At 35.4% G+C, this 18,449-nt stretch overlaps 1 protein-coding gene across 1 annotated transcript; it reads left to right on the top strand.

The window, feature by feature from the left end:
* Positions 1-13,570: 13,570 nt before the first annotated feature.
* On the top strand, positions 13,571-18,371 carry LOC127938762 (stathmin-4). The gene is made up of 6 exons (XM_052535612.1): positions 13,571-13,686; positions 14,687-14,742; positions 15,349-15,444; positions 15,581-15,786; positions 15,873-16,064; positions 17,128-18,371. The coding sequence occupies exons 2-6, from the start codon at positions 14,730-14,732 to the stop codon at positions 17,185-17,187; spliced, it is 567 nt and encodes a 188-aa protein (XP_052391572.1). The 5' UTR covers positions 13,571-13,686; positions 14,687-14,729; the 3' UTR covers positions 17,188-18,371.
* The last annotated feature ends 78 nt before the right edge of the window (positions 18,372-18,449 follow it).

Below are 18,449 nucleotides of genomic sequence, written 5' to 3'. Positions count from 1 at the left end.
TAAAGGTTTGTTTGATTCGTATGTCCAACAAAACTGCAAACATTTGCATGCTGTTGTCTTAGCTGATAAATATTTAATATACTATATTCAAATATCTGTCATACAGATCCAAATATTCAGACATGCAGTATATGCAGACATGACCATTTTAAAATGTACATCTACAGTAAGATTTTAGAAAGAAATTAACACATTTTATTTAGAAGGAATGTTTTAAATTCATCAAAATTGAAAGTAAAGAATTTTACATTGTTCCAAAAAATATATATGTTTCAAATAAATGCTGCTAATTTGAACTTTATATTCATTAAACAGTCCACAAAAATATTAATAAGAAGAAATATTTACTGAGCAGCAAATCAGCATATTAGAATGATTTCTGAAGGATCATGTGACACTGAAGACTAGAGTAATGACTGCTGAAAATTCAGCTTTGACATGACAGTAATAAATTACTTAATTTTTAAACTGTATTAAAAGAGAAAAGTTATTTAAAATGCAAATTATATTTAAAAAATTAAAAGTGTATATTTAAAATGGTGATTATTTTATTAAATACAGTGTGGAATTTATTTATTTTTTATTATTATTTTTTTGTTCTAGTATGGGTCAACTCGTGACTAAAGGTATTATTATTATTATTATTATTTTTATTTATTTTTTTTATTTTTTTTTGTTCTAGTATGGGTCAACACATGATTAAGAGTTCCTGCTGATAGTTTCTAAGCTTTAATCTCTTTGATGCTCCCTTGTGAAATAGGAATATGACCCTTGACCTTCCCACTTCCACTTGCTACAATTTATAAAGACGCACCAAAGGAAACGTGTCACCTCTTTTTTTTCTTGTTATGTTATGTTGTCTTGATGGCTAACAGGAGCCCGTTTTGTCCAGTTTGCGACACTAAATCTCTGACTCTGTTAGCAAAGTACATTTTCATCAAACTGCATTGCTTTACAGAATATTTCCCCCCACTTTTAGAGAAAACATGCATCCATGTTTCTCAGAAATATGTTGGTTCATCCCACAACAACATAAGATAACACAGACATTCTTTGGAAAACAGAGACACTTATAATTCATCTTGACTAAACAGCCAATTACTTTATTAAGGCAGGACAAGAGCCCCAGTGTAAGAAATGCTGTCTGTTTGCCAAAGCACAACACAGACAGATGGACATTCTCACATCTCCATTAGTTTTGTTCTGTTTCAGAGTTTTAAACTTGGGGGAGCTGGTGAACACCATTTAGTGAGAAAAGACAGATGCAATCAGAGGATTCACAACAGAAGCATACAATTATTTTGTCATATTCAATTCAGTGAATTCAATTTTTATTTTGTTATATTAAAATAAATGTAAAATGTTTTACCATTCATTCATGATTTATTTTAATCATTATTGGTGTTTTTCAATCTTGCCTTTTATATAGAGATTTTATTGTCCTATGAATCTTGAAAATTCATCATATAAATTCATCATATAATCAATACAAAGTATTATTTTTAAAACTATCATAATCCAAATATATTATAGAATATATGTCAATATTTACTGGATTGTGTGAAATAAAAATGATATCTACTTTACTGTCTCACAGTTTTGCTCCTAATACAGTGTTTCCGATTGTGTACTTTGCTTTATTTGAACTGTTTATTACTGAATTCAATAAGATTGGTACCAATTATTGATTGTACTAATTATTAACTTTGCAAACTGCTAAAATCATGCTTTGAGTGTATATACAGTACACTGTTGGACATGTTAAATTACTGGACACATTATGTAAAATCCACAAGGCCAAAAGTTCCCATATAGTTGAAGAAACTAGATCACCTTTCTTTATTTACACCTTCACACAGCTGATGGGTTGGATATTTAGAGTCTTAACCTTTAAACGCTTGTAAAAGTCAGAAACCTTCAGCTCTTATGTAGGTCAATTCAGGAGAAATCTGAACATGCATTTTAAAAACGTGACAGGAGGAATGTCAGTGTACTGAAGTTTTATGGTTCGTTAGATGGCAGATATGTTTCTCTAGCAACATTCAAAGCACTCACCGAACCTGTGTTCATTCTTCGATATTTCATGTCCTGAACAATTACACAAAACACTGGATGGATACCGTTCCTCCCATCCAATAGAGAGAATGCTGTAGTGCAGTACTTTTAAGGCAAAGTCTGAATTCTGCAATAATGAACTGCCAGTCACATTTAGATATACGTCGCTTGTCTTCTTAATGTTATCCTTTACTAGTAAATGTTTATCAGCTCCAGAGCAGCAATGCTGCTTTGTAGTAAAAGAATGATTTGAATGCTTCACATTGACGCAGACCAGGCCTACTCCTGTCAAACTCTCTCAATCTGAGCTGTTAATTATCTAGCAATAGCTGTACATGAGCAAGCGCCAGCTCTGAGAGGGCTAAATGATTTTACTGTGGATGTGCTGATTCGGATCTACCCACTGACCACAGTCAATACCACAACTTTAAGGTCACTGTGAAAGGAAAATACGATTTATAACAATTATTCTCTTTATGATTCCTAGTGAGTGGGCACTCATGGTTTTAATGCCAAGGTTGGAGCCAATCCCAGGTCTTTATATCTCTTTTATCTAGGTAACGGGTTTTGTTCGCTTTAACTGGTTGTGTATTAAACACTGAATCTTTCCAAAGTGTACTTTATATCCCCATTTGCACTCATCTGCAAGCGGAAAGGGTAGGAAATATAAACTTTGCATACAGCATCTATGCCAGTACCCAAGAACATTACATACTGTACAGGCCACAAACTGCCTGGTGGCTAAAAAGGCAAATGCTTAGATGGAAAGAAATATGACATTTCTTGGGTGGAGCTGTGCATTAAGTGCTGCATTTCTTTTAAATAAAGAGCTCTCTTTGTTGGCTCTTTTCAAAGCATGGCAAAGCGCATGCTCAATTCAGCATTCCTTTTAAATGGGCTCATGTGTACAGCGTTTAGGCAGAGGCCGATATAAGCAGTTTAACTTTGAGATCCAAATCTCTGGAGTTTAGCCAGTGAAGACACTGTTCACTGTTTAAAACCTCCACAAGCCAAAGTACAAAGTAACATGAAATGTAAAACTCATAGAATAATTTAATAAATAAAATGTATTAAAACAATTGAATGTAACTTGCATTTTTTAAAAGGCATTTGAATTAGTTTACATGGGTCAAATTCATATCAGACTTATATTCTAACATGGTCTTTATCTACTCCTCGTATCATTTCATGTCGCTCATAAAATTCTATTAATAAAGTTACCGGCATATAACAATGAGCACAGCATAGGCCGCAATATAATTTGCAAAGAAATGACTTAATAACTGGCTCTTTTTTATCAGTCAGTCTGGAAGATTCCAATAACAGTCTCAGATTTGCTCATGGTAGCAATTTGAAAGAAAATAAATGAGTCAGTGAATCATTACTAAGTTCACAACTTAGTCCACAGGTGGTCAGAGGGAGATGACAACGCACCTATCCCACACAAAATCGGCAATATTTTTAACTTTACTTCTACCAAACTATGATTTTTTTTATATGATTGTTGTAAAATACTGTACTATCTATCATAATTTTTACTATGGTAGTATTTTTTACATGCAACTTTTATTGTAAATAAAGAAAAAAAAATCAACACCTTTCCGGTCAAAACAGATACTGCATCTGTTGTTTCAGCAATATTTTTTCACTGACACAGTCTTAAAAACTCTGGGCTTAATGAAGGCACTTTTATGAAATTTCGACTTTGTGGTGGCATTCATCACATAAATATGATCTTTCCTACATGACTCTTAACACTGTGTGACTGGTTGTTATTAAGAGTTAGAGTTTTGATAAATTCCAACAGAACATTCAGAATAATATTTATATGACAGAAATACAGTCAGGATCACTAGGAGTGACAGCATCAAATTGAAAGGTTTATTTAAAATACAACACCCTAGTTTGAATTTTTTAATTGCTGTCATCAAAATCCGAAAATGCCATATCATCAAATAACACAGTTACTGTTGTTAAAAGCAGGTACTCTAGTTATATATGCACTCAATGAACTCAAGTGCATTTAGTTGAGTGAACAATAAACAAAAACAAAAATAGTTTGGTGCCTAAATGTCTCCCTAGTCAGTTGTATTGTCTGGATCTCTGCTGTGATAATGAAGCCATGTACAGTCAAAACCACAATATTATTCAATTCTATTTTCTTGGTTTGCATGCAATCTGTAATTAATTAGTTTTTTGGCTTTTGTGGGAGAGTAGAAAGATAGAAATGATGAAAGGCAGCAGAACAGTAGAGTCTTTGTTCCTGTATGACACTAAAGACACCTGATCAATGGTTTCCTCTCAGTCTCCCATCATCTTCCTCCTCTCTCTGCCTCCTTCCATCTGTTTTTCCCTTCCAGGTTCCCCTTAATCCTCAACCATACATTCCATACAGTCTGTTTAAAGTCCTTTATGAAACTCATAGTCTTTGAGTTATGTTCCATGTTGTTTTCAGTAGCTGCAGATTCTCAGGATGAGCAAGGAGGATAGGAAATATAACACCTATAAAAAATTATTATAATAATAATAATTCATGTGTACTGTGTAGTGGTTCTCACATTTTTTAACCCTTTATGAAAATGTGCATCAGGAATGTGCAGTGTGTTTTATGGTCAAAATAACACCTATGCTTCCTGATCTAATCCAAATGCTCCACTAAGGTCTCATTGAACCCATACATTTTGGCCTGTGTTATGGTTTTGGTTCTCCATCTACTGTAAATCCAAACGAAGACTCATATGCACTTCTGTATTTCATTAAAAAATAGAGTAAAAAGTATGATATTATGAAATATCATTATAATTTAAAATAACTGATTGTCAGCAGCCATTACTCCAGTCTTTAGTGTCACACGATCCTTCAAAAATCAATCTAATATGCCGATTTTATGGTCAATTATTTAATTAAAATGGTCAGGGCTGTGATGCAAATGTAGACCTGAAATATTTTCAAATTCATCATATACTGTGGTTTATCCATTTTGGAGAGCTGGCAGACTATTGCATGCAACATCTGTATGTCACTGATAGGTCAAATCGTTGTAGATACTGGCTGCATGGTTCCTGTACTCCATGAATTTCCTTTCTCTCCCTATAATCTATCTAAACAGCTTGCTTTGCTCCCGGATCTAGTCTATGAGAACCTTCAATACCCTGAACAGAATACAGATGCAGTAATGAGGTGACCAATTTACTTCCATCTCAGTTAGAGAGTTTCTGTCTTATCTGTCCTCGAAAATTGAAGATAGCACAGTTGCATCTTAAAGGGTTTGTTCACCGAAAAATGAAAATTATGTCATTAATAACTCACACTCATGTTGTTCCGAACCCTTCTCCTTCTCCAAAGCACTCGGGCAGTTGCACTCCTGAGATGTCTGCTGTTGCCAAGCAACCATGACCTTCTCGCTCCATGAAGACGCGGAAATTTCAGCAAAGGATAAATGGTTTTTTAGCACTGAAAATCGCTTGCAGTAGCTCTGCTACTAAATGTATTTCTAAATGGCAATCCATATATAGCTATTAGGGATGTCAACGATTAATCGATGATCGATTAATTGTCGATAAGAGATGCAATCGATTAAGGCTATCGATGGTCGGTTAACCGATTCAATGTTGGGCTGCGTGCGGCTCATGCGCACTCAACACGTGCGAGCGGCTTTGAGTGACGGTGACGATATATAAAAGCATCATCATTCATTCACAATGTACAAATTAAGCTTTTAATGTGATTTAAACTATAAAGTACATTAAAATAGAAACAACATAAAAGTTCTTCAACATTAAATGCAATAGAAATGTAGTTACTAATCATTTCATCAGACAACTGTTTTATATCGTGCGCTTTGCAGGGCTGCGGGACACAGTGACAGGACAGGTAGTCTATTCATTCCTACAACTTGTTAATTCATTCCTACGAATTATTAATGTGGCAATTGTCCATGTTTCATTAATTTTGTTCCCTAAATAACCCATGATTTAAGTGAAATAAGGGAACAAATTAATAAATCGAACGAATTCTTAATTCATGAAATCTTTAATTTCCCTTCCCATGTTTACCACAGTAAGAGATGCGAAAACAGTTATTAAAAGCGAAAGATAATAAAATAAACCTGGGGAATTAGAGGGTTAGACGATGAAGATTTAGGAAAAGAAACAATGCCTAAATATACTGAATTTGTGGAAATTCATGACCAACCGGCAAACCAGAACAAAGCCGCGTAAATGAAGACTATGGGGTCCAAAAGCATAGTCGCGATCTAACATTTTCCAGTTAACCTATTATTCCTCTAATAAACAAAGCTTTTATACCACACTTGTCATAATCAGATCTTATCATTTCTAAATAAATAATTGCTGGATTCAAAACAGCGATTAATAGGCGCTGTGACCGACACATTCCTGGAGCATTCACTGCTGTCACTAAACGGTGACGCCGAGCATCGTTCACAAGTTTCTGCATGGACCTGACTAGGGCACAGGTTCTAAGCCCTGGGACAAAATGGGATGCTTTAAGGAAAATTTATAGCCTACTAAGTAATAGGCCCAACATAAAAATAACAATTTGTTTTCATGTTTTTTTTTTTTTTTTTTTTAAATAGGCTATGCGAAATATATCCGACTTAAATAGGCTAATTAAGATTAACGGATTTAAAACAGAAGTGTGGGCGCTCCATAAGTTCACAAAAAAAAAAAAAAAAAAAAAAAGGATGACAACGCATTCTGTTTGTTTGCTTTATTTTACAAGAGCACAAATCTTCTGTTTTTATTGTGAGTGTGCACAAATGAAAGTAAACACTTTTGCGGAAAATATATATATATTTTTAATGTCTCAGCTGTTTCGATCGCCCCGGAGCCTGCTGCACACGTATATTCTAGCGATTCAAACTTACATCGCAGTCTGTTCATTATCAAAATAAAATAGTCAACTAAACATTAAAAGGTTACACTGGTCAGTTTAAATAGACCGTAGTATACCGGTCCACTCTGCTGTTATGCCAAGGACGTTTTTGCTCATATGAAGAGGATCATCTTTTCCGTCTATATGCGAATGCGTGTTAAGTACAAGCCTAGTTTACATTATAAATAATAGTTTAACATTCAAATACATTGCGAATATGGAAACATTTCGATTTGTGCCGAATGAGACATGAGCAATAACCTCCAAATAAATCTAGCCAAAGCCGCGCTCGCTCATCCTCGTGTGCACGCATGCACTGTCACGATCTAATGCGCTGTATGCCGGATTTTTAAAAATCTGACATTTTCTAGGACAGAATCCAGCAGGATCAAATTAATGTGAGCAACTGTGTTTTGGTGCAGCAGCGCCGATGTAGTTCACTTAATGTGCAGCGCAGTCACACGCGCTCCACATTTCGGATAATTTTATACAATAATGTCAGTTGAAAACATTGCAATTGTGCTTTAAAATACAACAACGAGCACCACAAAACCATTTAAAGATGCGCGTTCAGCGTTCTCCGTGCGGGATTGGAAACTGTCAATAAAGTAAAATGACCTCAAAAGTATGGCGCGCTCTCTTCATTTTATCAAATGATCATAATCGCATCTATTCATTTTATAATCCTGCTACTAGCATTTTATTCAGACTAAAACCTCTTTAATTCAGTGAGAAAGCGTTTTGTGTGTGTGTGTGGCTTTTGCACATCCTGTCATACCGCTGACTGCGTGCCTACAATAGACGCATTTTGCAGTAGGGTATGGTTAACGATTAATCGATTAATTGATCGTTAATTTAAACGACGATCGATCATGGAAATAATCGAAATTTGACATCCCTAATAGCTATGGTCAGCTGTTCCTTCATACTGGCTGAGCTTTCAATGTTACGGGAAAGGATGAAGCTGAATGGTTAGTTCTTGTCACATGACCAGTGCGGTGCGCTTGCGGCTCTCTGAAAAGTTGAGATGTTTTTAACTCGATGCGGTGCAGACGCGCCTGGAAAAAATGAGCGCGTCGCAACCGCATCACTTCCATTATGAGCGCGCATACCACACGCCTATTGGAAATTATGACCGGCAAAAGATGCGATATGTGAACGGCCCGTAAAGTTGTAGTTTTTGCTATTTTTGGACCAAAATATATTTTTGATGCTTCAAAAATTTTTTACTGACCCTCTGATGTCACATGGACTACTTTGATGATGTTTTTCTTACCTTTCTGGACATGGACAGTATATCGTACACACAGCTTCAATGGAGGGACTGAGAGCTCTCTGACTAAATCTTAAACTGTGTTCCGAAGACAAACGGAGGTCTTACGGGTTTGGAACGACATGAGGGTGAGTTATTAATGACTTAATATTAATTTTTCGGTGAACTAACCCTTTAAAATTAAGGACTTTCCTTTCCCTAAATACAGCACAAAGGGTTTACAGATTGAACAGAATTTGGGATTCCTGCCTCACTCTGCCAGAATGAGTTTGTATTGTCGGCCTGACATTCATCAAAGAAAATAATAGCAGGATATCACTGCTGCCATGAGGCTGTTTGCGATAAAGGACCCTGTGCCAGTCTTCTTAGTTTACAGTGAACTCAGCATTTTTATATAGCCTAGTTTAAAGTGAACTCAGCAGCTGCCTTGCTTAATCAATTATTTATACACAGCTTCAATTATCAGATACTTAGCAAGTAGAGAGATTCTTGATGCTCTTTCGTGATGCAAGCAGTGGAGAGGGATAGTTGTTAGGCTTTTAGCTTTTCCTTATTTATTCCAATTAAATTCTAGACATATTAGCAGTGAATACCCAAGTCAATTAAATTTATAACACATTATGATATGATAAAAATAACAGCGAATTAAAAAAGCTATATAAACTCTGTATACAATATACAATTATACATAATAAAATAATGCACAGTAAAATTACATAATGTAATATATAATTAAATGATGTAACTTTTAAGGGGTTTTTTTATGTCCAACATCCTGCGAACAAGTAGCATGATACGATTTTATTACAAACTAAAAAAGAAACTAACATAACAATTTTAGTTGTATTTTATTCAAATGTTTGCATGATTTAACACAATTTGCATTTAAAGTACTTTATTGGCATGGTAATAAACAAAATAATAACATTTTGACAGTTTTAGTTCAATTTGCAATTATAAGATGTACACAATCTAACACACATCTAACTAGACAGTTAATTCCTCTAGTACAATTGTCCTTGATGTTTTTTGTTAAAAGCTCTCCTACTCCTGTAGAAAATTCTTCAGTGAGGATGACCGGTTTTGAGAAATGTCCTTTTGGACAGAAAAGACACAGAGTTTGTATGTTTTTGGTCTTCCCTTCCTGTCATCGCTTGGCCGGGAACCTGAACAATGGAAGAGGGTTACATCTTATTTGATTTAGTACTTGGGAGTCTTATTACACAAAACACACATACGCACACACTTTAGACCTCAGGCTGAAATGGTCAGATTCCACACAGAGGCCTTGGAATGAAGTAAAAGATCTGGTTTCTATTAACCCTGATCAAGAGGGCAGTGTCACAAGTCTAAAGGGGCAGCTGAGCTACCTGAAACCCAACGAGATCCCTTGTGTCAACTAACAATATGATCTGCTTCTGCTCCTCCTCAAGGTGAAAAACGAAAAGAATTGGACCACTATTTAAATTCACTACCATTTTCAGCACTGAAGATAATAAGAAATTAGCATGATTTCTGAAGGATTGTGTGATACTGACAACTGGAGTAATCTGCTGAAAATTCAGGAAAAAATTACATTTTAAAATATATTAATAGAAATCAATTATTTTAAATTAAAATAATATATTTAGCAATATTATTACTGTATTATTTTATTAAAGAAGTGCAGCCTTGGTGAGCATAAAATATACTTTTTCTAAAATAATTTCTAATCATTTTCTAAATCAGTAAAATATGTTTCATCCAAGAGGATCATATATATGATAGTATTTGACATTGAGGGCTAATAGCTGTAATAATATGCTTTATTTATACAAAAGAGGAGAAGGAAAAAAGGACAGGTGCTTCAGTCTATATGGAGTTGTTGTGGGTAAAAGCAATGGTAAGACAGAGATCTGCAACCCTGCTGATAAGAGTCTCTTGAGACGCAGAAAGGGCCGTGTGTCACAGGGTGGTACTTTGTCCACAATCACCCACTGCGGTGGCCCTATGACATTTCGGCTTCGATCCTGTGGAAGTCTGCGGGTGGAGTGACTCTGGTTGTATACATCAATGCTCCCCCTTTTCTCTGGAACTCCATTGCTCTTTGTTAGAGTGCTTTACTTTTGTTCTGTCATTGTAAAGGTGATTGCAAATAAAAGAAGATCAAAAAAGGAAGAAAAGAAATCACTGAATAATGACCTGAAAGTGGAATTTTATGACTTACTTACTTTCAACCTACCAAACTAAGCTGAATGACTGGGATAGCTCCGCAGTAGTAAGTCAAAGCTGAAGCACATTGACTTTCTCCACTAGGGGGAGGCAGAATTTCAGATGCATGACTGAAGCTCTGTAGCTAATTTACTTTTAGCTAATTAATTTCAGTTCTGTGCATACTAGCAAAATAGGCCCTCTGAAAAACAAGGAATTGTAAAAACGAAATTTGATTTACCGTAGGCATCAGGCCATTGCTGTGAGATCATGGAGGGATCTGAAGGAAACTGAGGAGATACTGACATGGACACTTCATTCTTGAATGCAATTCAAATCACACATAAACTATGACTTTAAGCAGTGACCCATAATAACCTAATCCCCCTGTTAACCTTTTTTAGTTGAGTAGTGTGGCGTTTCCAGACCACCTTCGTATGTTTTTAACTGCTAAGGTCACAGACAGGAGGAAGTCATGAACATCTGGAAAAAGTATTGTGAGACAATACAAGAAAATTTTATGTAAGGTAATCTTTATTCCTTTTTATGTTAAAATATAAATCTATGATGTCTCAGAAACTGACATTCAGACTGTGTAGGAACCAGATGAGATACTTCATTTTTCTATTTGATGGAAATTCTGCTTCGTCGCAACATAAATTACCTTCATATATGCAGAAACAGGGATAGTAGAAAAAGCAAAGAATTTCATTTTGTCTGAGGTTAACCAGTCATCAAGTGAATGGATCAGATTTAATAAAGTCCAGACCTGTATATGACCTTTTCAGTCCGTTTGATCAACTTAGAAAAGCTTGGTTGGTTTCATGATTCCAGACTTATAAAAAGCTGCCAATAATTCAAAGCTGTCAATAATTTTCAGACAGTTGTAAATGGTGCAAAACTGTGTCCATGGCGACAAGAGAGCATCTGGCATGTCAACAGGTCCATGAGTGGTCAACACATGGGATGGAGGGGATAGTTTGCATCAAATAGTATGCACATTTATTATAGGGGATATTCACACATAAGTTTTCCATTACACTGCACTACTTTTCCATTGTTTTTCTATGTAGCCACACACAAAATGAATATGTTTGACTGTTGCACTTGCATCTTGCATCATCAGCTGGGACGACAAAAAAAGTTTTGAAAGTGATTTGCTGTTATGGTTCCTCTGTGTCAGTATCATTATAGTTGTTGTGTCCTTGTGAACCAACCTTTACTGTTAATCTTTTAATAAAAATGTATTTCGAGGCCTTTCTTTTCTTGCCATTTCACTGCCTGCGTCTCTCGTTTTTGAAGCAAAAATGCATTTTGAATGACATCTAGAGTTCCGGGATTTATTAACGTTGGAAGATTTGAGATTTTTTTTTTTTTTTTTGCAAATACTCTTTGCTTTCATAGTCTGCAGCTTTGCATATAGGTGATGCCTGAGTAAAGATGAAAAGAAAGGCATGTTTAGTATGCACAAAGATCCCCCGTTTTAATTACAAATGGAATAAAAATCCATTTCCTTCCCTTTAGTCTTATCCTATCTGTCTTTCTCCTTCCCTTACTATCTCTCTCTCTCTGTGTCCACTGCTGTCCATTCCCATTACATCCCCAGTGTCATTTCTCTGATTAGACATCGAAACCCAAACACTGCAGAGAAAGCGAAATGTTGAAAAACAAAAAACGCCCTAACCAGAAGAAATTACCATGCCAACAAAAGATCTGACAAAAACTGAGTAGAGTTTTGAAGCGAGTCGGAGAAGTGTGGTTTGGATGACTATGAAAATTGCAAACAGTAAAAAATGTAATCATTACTGAAAGCCAGTGCAACTGGATTTAAAGATGATTATATTGGTCAAGTAAAATCAATATATATCGGTGAAGTCATCAGAAGGCATGGGATGATCTCAGATTACGTACATGCTCACAGCTTTACCTTACGTCATGCTTTGTGTTGGAGTAAACCAAAAGAGGTGTGCGTTTCCATGTTTCTAATAGGCTGAAATGTGTAAAAGCAAGTGGGTAGAATATTGCCTATTTCAATACAATAGAGCAGGTGTTTATGATCCCAAACAATTTACAGGGAATGTGTGCAGTGCCGAGAGAGCAAGACTGTGCTTCCAGTAACAGTCTGATTTCTGTCACACCTCAATAGGATTTAATTAGGGGTTTTATCCATTATGCTTCCACTGTGCCCTTCCCCTAAGATCAATACGAGCACCAGGGGACATATGCAGATTCACATGTGAGTCTCTGGGGTCCAGATTCTAAGTGTCGTGGCATGACGAGAAGCTATTCAGTCGGGTCTGAAAGTCTGAGACCACTAGTGAAAGTGCTGTTATTTTGCCTCTGTTACAAAACACTGTTACAAGTGATCCACCGCATGTTAAATCAAATCATACCTTTGGACCATACTATATGTAAGGAAAAACTTAAGACCATGCTAAACTGAAGTCTAAATGATATCATCATCACATGTCTTATTGTGATGATCTCCCTCTCTCTTTCCAGTCAGTGTTTCAGTCATTAGATGAGGAGCACTGTCTGACTGAAGATCTTTCCCGTTCCTGTCAGAACAATTTAGTTTCTATTACATTGCAGTACGGTACAGAGACACACCTCTTGCTTGAGTCCATCACTCCCTAACAAATGTATTTAGACCTTCTAGCTTCCTGACATCCCTTCATTATTTGTCTTCTTCTCTTGTTGCACTCTCTGTGGACAGATTTCTGGGTGAAATCATATATTGGGTATGGAGATATAGTACAGAGGGGAATGAGTGATCTAAATACATTTTAAGATAATATAATATAAAGGGATACACTATATTTTTGAAAATTAAAAAAAAAATGTTTTATTTTTGCTGTTGTTGTATTATTAATACTATTTTTTTCATATAATTGTACAATTCTTTTTTATATTATTGTAAAGTAAATTCTAATCTTTGTCATTTCTTGTTGTCATCTACAGTATGTGTTGGAAAACACCCATCCTCTATTTTGCATGGACACCTGCAGTAAGGCACAAAGAGTTAACACCCCGTCCTTCACAGTGATGGAGAAATGGCCCACCGTGCTCTGCCACCCACCTCGTCCAATAGCAGCACTGGAAGATGATGTCATGCGGTAGGAGGGGTGCTGCTGCTGATGCTTCTGAGCTCTTGTATCCGAGGAGCACAGAGCAAAAGAGAGGGAGGTGGAAAAGAGGATACCAGGGAGAGAGAAAGAGACAGAAAGAGAGAGAGGGGGGAGACAGGGACAACACCTCATCAAGGAGAAAAGGTGAGTATGGGCATTACAAAATCAAGTAAGAGGAGACTTGCAGTGCTCAGATGTTTTTGTGATTTGACTTGCATTTATTACTAAAATGTAAAAGGTTACCTTTGAAATTAAGACTAAATGTGCTGCACCAGAGGTCTAATATAACATGCTCTGTATGCCATCTATAATGTATTCAAAACAATTTATATATGCATGAAATTGGGAATGTATTTGCAAATGGATCTGTATCTGTGTGTATATTCATGCACCGATGTGTAAAAAGATGACTTAACTCAAGAGTGCTTTAGATTATGTCATTCCAAGGCAAGAGACAGTAAATAACCTTTCGCACAAATACACATTGACTGCAGTGATTAGGGTTGCATTTGGATTGATTTTGTTACTTATTATTGTGTTTTATATTAATGTAGTCATCTGAGAGTGGATTTTACCTGTGTTTAGCCTGACATTATGAATATGCTATCTGAGGCAACAGTTTAATAATATATAAAGGTGTCATACCAATTTGTTTTGTAACGGTGATGTGACAATGGATTGACAAAAATGGTAACTGACAAGCTGCAAGAAAACTACATGCAGGAAGTGTGTTTTTGGACAATAGTGTATGTGCATTTATGAACAGGGCAGGGCAATGCTACTCTCAGTGGTGTCTCTCCATAGAGTTACATGTCAGTTTTGCACATGGTTTTAGGATTTATGTAATGTTTATTGTTTTCTAAAATAGTTTTGTATACTGATAAGCGTCAGCTTTGAGGCAGAGTAACAATACAGAGATTGTGCGTGACACTCCCTGCTGCTCCTCATCTGAATTCATGCTCCTTTCTCACTAAGTGTCCCACCACAACACAACAAGCTCCTTTCAGACATCTCATGCACAGTGGAGCTTTTGACATAAAACATTACTTTATTAGCTAATTATTTTGTTTAATCCTTGTGGTAAAAAAACAACATACCCTTTTTTTTAATCCTCTCTTTCTGTCTTTCTCTCGTCTCTAAACAGGACAGAGTGAAGGGTTATAAACTACATACAATCCCGCATAAACATGACCTTGGCAGGTAAGCTACAAAAGTCAGCCCTGATTCCATAACTCCAAAAGCCCCAACTGTCAAATTAAATATTTGAATATTTTTCTCCAGAGTAACAAATATCATGCACATTATATTTAACCATATTTTTAACGTCATATAAATTATATTGTTATACTTAGATATTAGAAATTGTAAAAATTACATATTTGAAATACACATAATTGATTTGAAAAAAGCTTCCCAAACAATCCCCAACTCCCATTGGGGAAGCAAACATATAGCCACACCCTCACGATCACGCCATTGGTTGATTTTGTTAGAGCTGCCTTGAAGTTTTCTACTTGGTTAAATGCGTAAATGCGTGGTTTGTTCCAAAAAGCAGATCGAAAAGATATTCTGTTCTGTTTATATTTAAGCAGTTCACAGGTACTTTTATCTATAAACAAGTAGATATACTGTAGGAGCAGTTTACTTGACCCGGTTAATTCATTGATATCAGGTAGTTGAGGTATTTTATGTGCTAAATGAGTTAATTACTCTAATTTTCTGCACTTAAACCAAGTATGATCAAGATCTTTGACAGAATTCATGTTTACAAGGAATTTTGTACTTACCTGACGTTTCACCGCACAGCATATCGAGACAAGGTGAAGGAGCTTCCTCTAGTGTCACTTCTGTGCTCCTGCATCAATCCAAACCCTGCAGAAAACCCCACATACAAGGCTGAAGGTAAATAATAAAACACTGCTCATCTTTATTTATACTTTATAGACACATCTCTATTGCTACAGTACAATGATCTTAAATATAATACAGATTTGGTGACATTATGCTCGCAGTAATCTGTGTGTGATCATTCTTGAAGATGCAGTGGATCTCAACTGGTGTGTGATCAAAGATATGGAGGTCATCGAGCTGAACAAGCGGGCCTCGGGCCAGGCGTTTGAGGTGATTCTGAAACCCCCTTCTTTTGACGGGGTGCCTGAGTTTAACACATCCATGCCCCAGCGTAAGGACCCCTCACTGGAGGAGATCCAAAAGAAACTGGAAGCAGCTGAGGAGAGGCGGAAGGTTGGAATTTACACCCAAAGCAAATACCCAAACCATTCCTCTCTTCGGTCTGATTTTAAAGCTGAAATTTTAATTCTTCTCCCCAGTTTCAGGAGGCTGAGATGCTAAAGCATCTTGCTGAGAAGAGGGAGCATGAGAGAGAGGTCATCCAGAAGGCTTTTGAGGAGAACAACAACTTCATTAAGAATGCTAAAGAAAAGTTGGAGCAGAAGATGGAGGCCATCAAAGAAAATCGTGAGGCTTTGCTTGCTGCCATGCTGGAGAGACTGCAGGAAAAGGTACAAACTAACTGACACACATGTCAAGTACCTTATTACAGCACTTATTAAATGTGAATTGTTGTTTACAATCCTTTTTTCCTCTGTAATGAGACATAATTCAGAGTGAAACAGGATATTTAACAAGAATAAATGTAGAACTGGACTTTGAAGATTATTTCTGGTGAAAATAATTACATTCGATTATGCATAGCTAAAACGTTAAACTTTACTAAGAGCGTTTTTACTTTTAGAAATTTCATTACAAATATGAAAACTATTTTTTTTTAATCTTCATACATGTACTTTTTCATGTAAAATCACTACCATTCCAAAGTTTGTTTTATAGGAATTAAAAAAGTTTAAAGTATCTTATGTTTTTTTTTTAAATAAAAAATAATAGTAAAAAAAAGTAAAAAAATAAAATAAAAAGCACATTGTAAAAAATAATAATATTTTCTCACCAAGGATGTTTTTTTTTTATAAAAGAAAAAGCATAAAAATAAAAATTAATAGTAAATTGTAAAAATAGTAATATTTTAAAATATTATTACCATTTAAAATAACTGTTTTCTTTTTTAGAATATTTTAAAATTTAATTTATTCCTGTGAATTTTCAGTGGCCATTCCTTCAATCTTTTCTAGTTCAAAAATATATCATGTATCTGATTTTTAAATGTCTTTTCTATCTATTTTGATCAATTTAATGTGTCCTTGCTGAATAAAAGTAATAATTTCTCAAAAAAAGTAAGTATTTCTAATATATAGAACATAATATAAAATGCTATATTTAACATATATTTGAATATATTTATTTATATATTTACAAATATTTATAAATTGAAAATAATAATTATAATAATATGTCCCAAATTTTGGTGACAATTACACATTCAGTAGCATCCTTGCCTTTGTGCATCTGAGCCCTTCCCAAGTCTAATTATAGAATCAATATGAATATTGCATTAGAAAGGGGTGGATTGTTCCTTTACTTTGTTTATACCACTGTATTTAGCTTCCCTCAGGCACAATAATACATGCATGAACACACATTGAGCAAGTTTTCTTTTGTGTGTCTATTTAGGATAAACACGCAGAAGAGGTGAGGAAGAACAAAGAGCTGAAAGAGGAGGCCTGTCGGTAGAGGAGCGCCTGCTGCGCTGGACAGCTTGATTATAGTCAAGGGAGAGGAAACCAGTGAAGAGAAAATAAAGCAAACGGTAGCCGAAAAATTTAAACAAAAAAAGGACATATTGGACATTGATAATGACAATTTGCAACTCGCCAAGCTTTTGTGGGGATTAACAACATTAAAAATACTTAATATTATTAAAGTCAGGAAAATATTGTCTAGATGGCAATGCGAGGTGCACTAAGAGTATGTTGCTTTGTAGAGCCCAGAAGCTTGCTTCAGAGAAAAAGAATGAATATACCAAAACGATCTTTTGAAATGAAGAAGAGGACAGAAAGTAGAATAGACGAGATGCTTTTTTAAAACCGTCATAACCAGTACAGATTAATATGTTAACATAAACTACTTCAGAAAGTCACCCCTCACTAATAGAAATATCTGTTTACAGTATAAACCACAAAAGCAACTTTATCCAAAACGTCTGCCATCTCCTGAGGCTTTGGCTCATGCTTCATTAATTATCGTTTGATGTCAATATTCAGTAATCAACAGGGTTTCATAGAACCTCGGGCATGCTTATACAATATGCATTAACAAGTAATCAAGTGGCTAGAGGTACAGTATCTATCACATTTCCTGCTGAGACGATGCGAGGTAGAAATATGATGAAATGAATGTTAGATTAGAACGTTCTGGATGCCTGTAAATGTGAAAGCTCGTATCCCTCTTACATACAGAACATTAAAAGTGGAGCACAGTGTCACTTTAAGCACAACTCATAAGCACATTTAGCTTTTTTCATTCATTATATTGGTATAAGGATGCTCATCAGTAGGAAAACACATAGTGGCATCTCAGAAATGACGAATGAAATCACTCAGGTGTGAGAAAAAGATCCTGTTTGGATTTGGGAAATACTTAGAAAGTTTTAGATGTGAATGGTGCACTTTGCTTTGGCATGTCACTGAGCTTTGTTCCAGTATGTTTATTTTACTTGTTCGATATGAAGACAAAGGTGTTTGATGTTGATGTCTGGAGCATCAAAAATGAGCCACTGTATGTGCAATGATGAGAACTGATGTTAATCAAATAGATTTTGTGAGAAAATGCAATGTAAATGCTCCCTGTGTTTGTAATTTCCAGATGACTTAATTCTCTAGTTAAGTCAAATAAAGGCTTCTCTTAACTAAAACAAAGATTTAGTTTTTTTTTTTTTTGTTTTTTTGCATTTTAACTTGTCTTATTCACACAGTTATTGCACTGAAACAAACTAT

This window comes from Carassius gibelio, chromosome A20, assembly GCF_023724105.1.
Source record: "Carassius gibelio isolate Cgi1373 ecotype wild population from Czech Republic chromosome A20, carGib1.2-hapl.c, whole genome shotgun sequence".
Lineage (NCBI taxonomy): Eukaryota > Metazoa > Chordata > Actinopteri > Cypriniformes > Cyprinidae > Carassius > Carassius gibelio.
This window is presented reverse-complemented; position numbering and strand designations above follow the sequence as displayed.

What these genes read in the sequence shown, in the direction of transcription:
- LOC127938762 (XM_052535612.1), top strand. An exon ending in CAGCTGAGGAGAGGCGGAAG is followed by an intron (nt 15,787 to 15,872) that starts GTTGGAATTTAC and finishes TCTTCTCCCCAG; the next exon opens with TTTCAGGAGGCTGAGATGCT. An exon ending in TGGAGAGACTGCAGGAAAAG is followed by an intron (nt 16,065 to 17,127) that starts GTACAAACTAAC and finishes GTGTCTATTTAG; the next exon opens with GATAAACACGCAGAAGAGGT.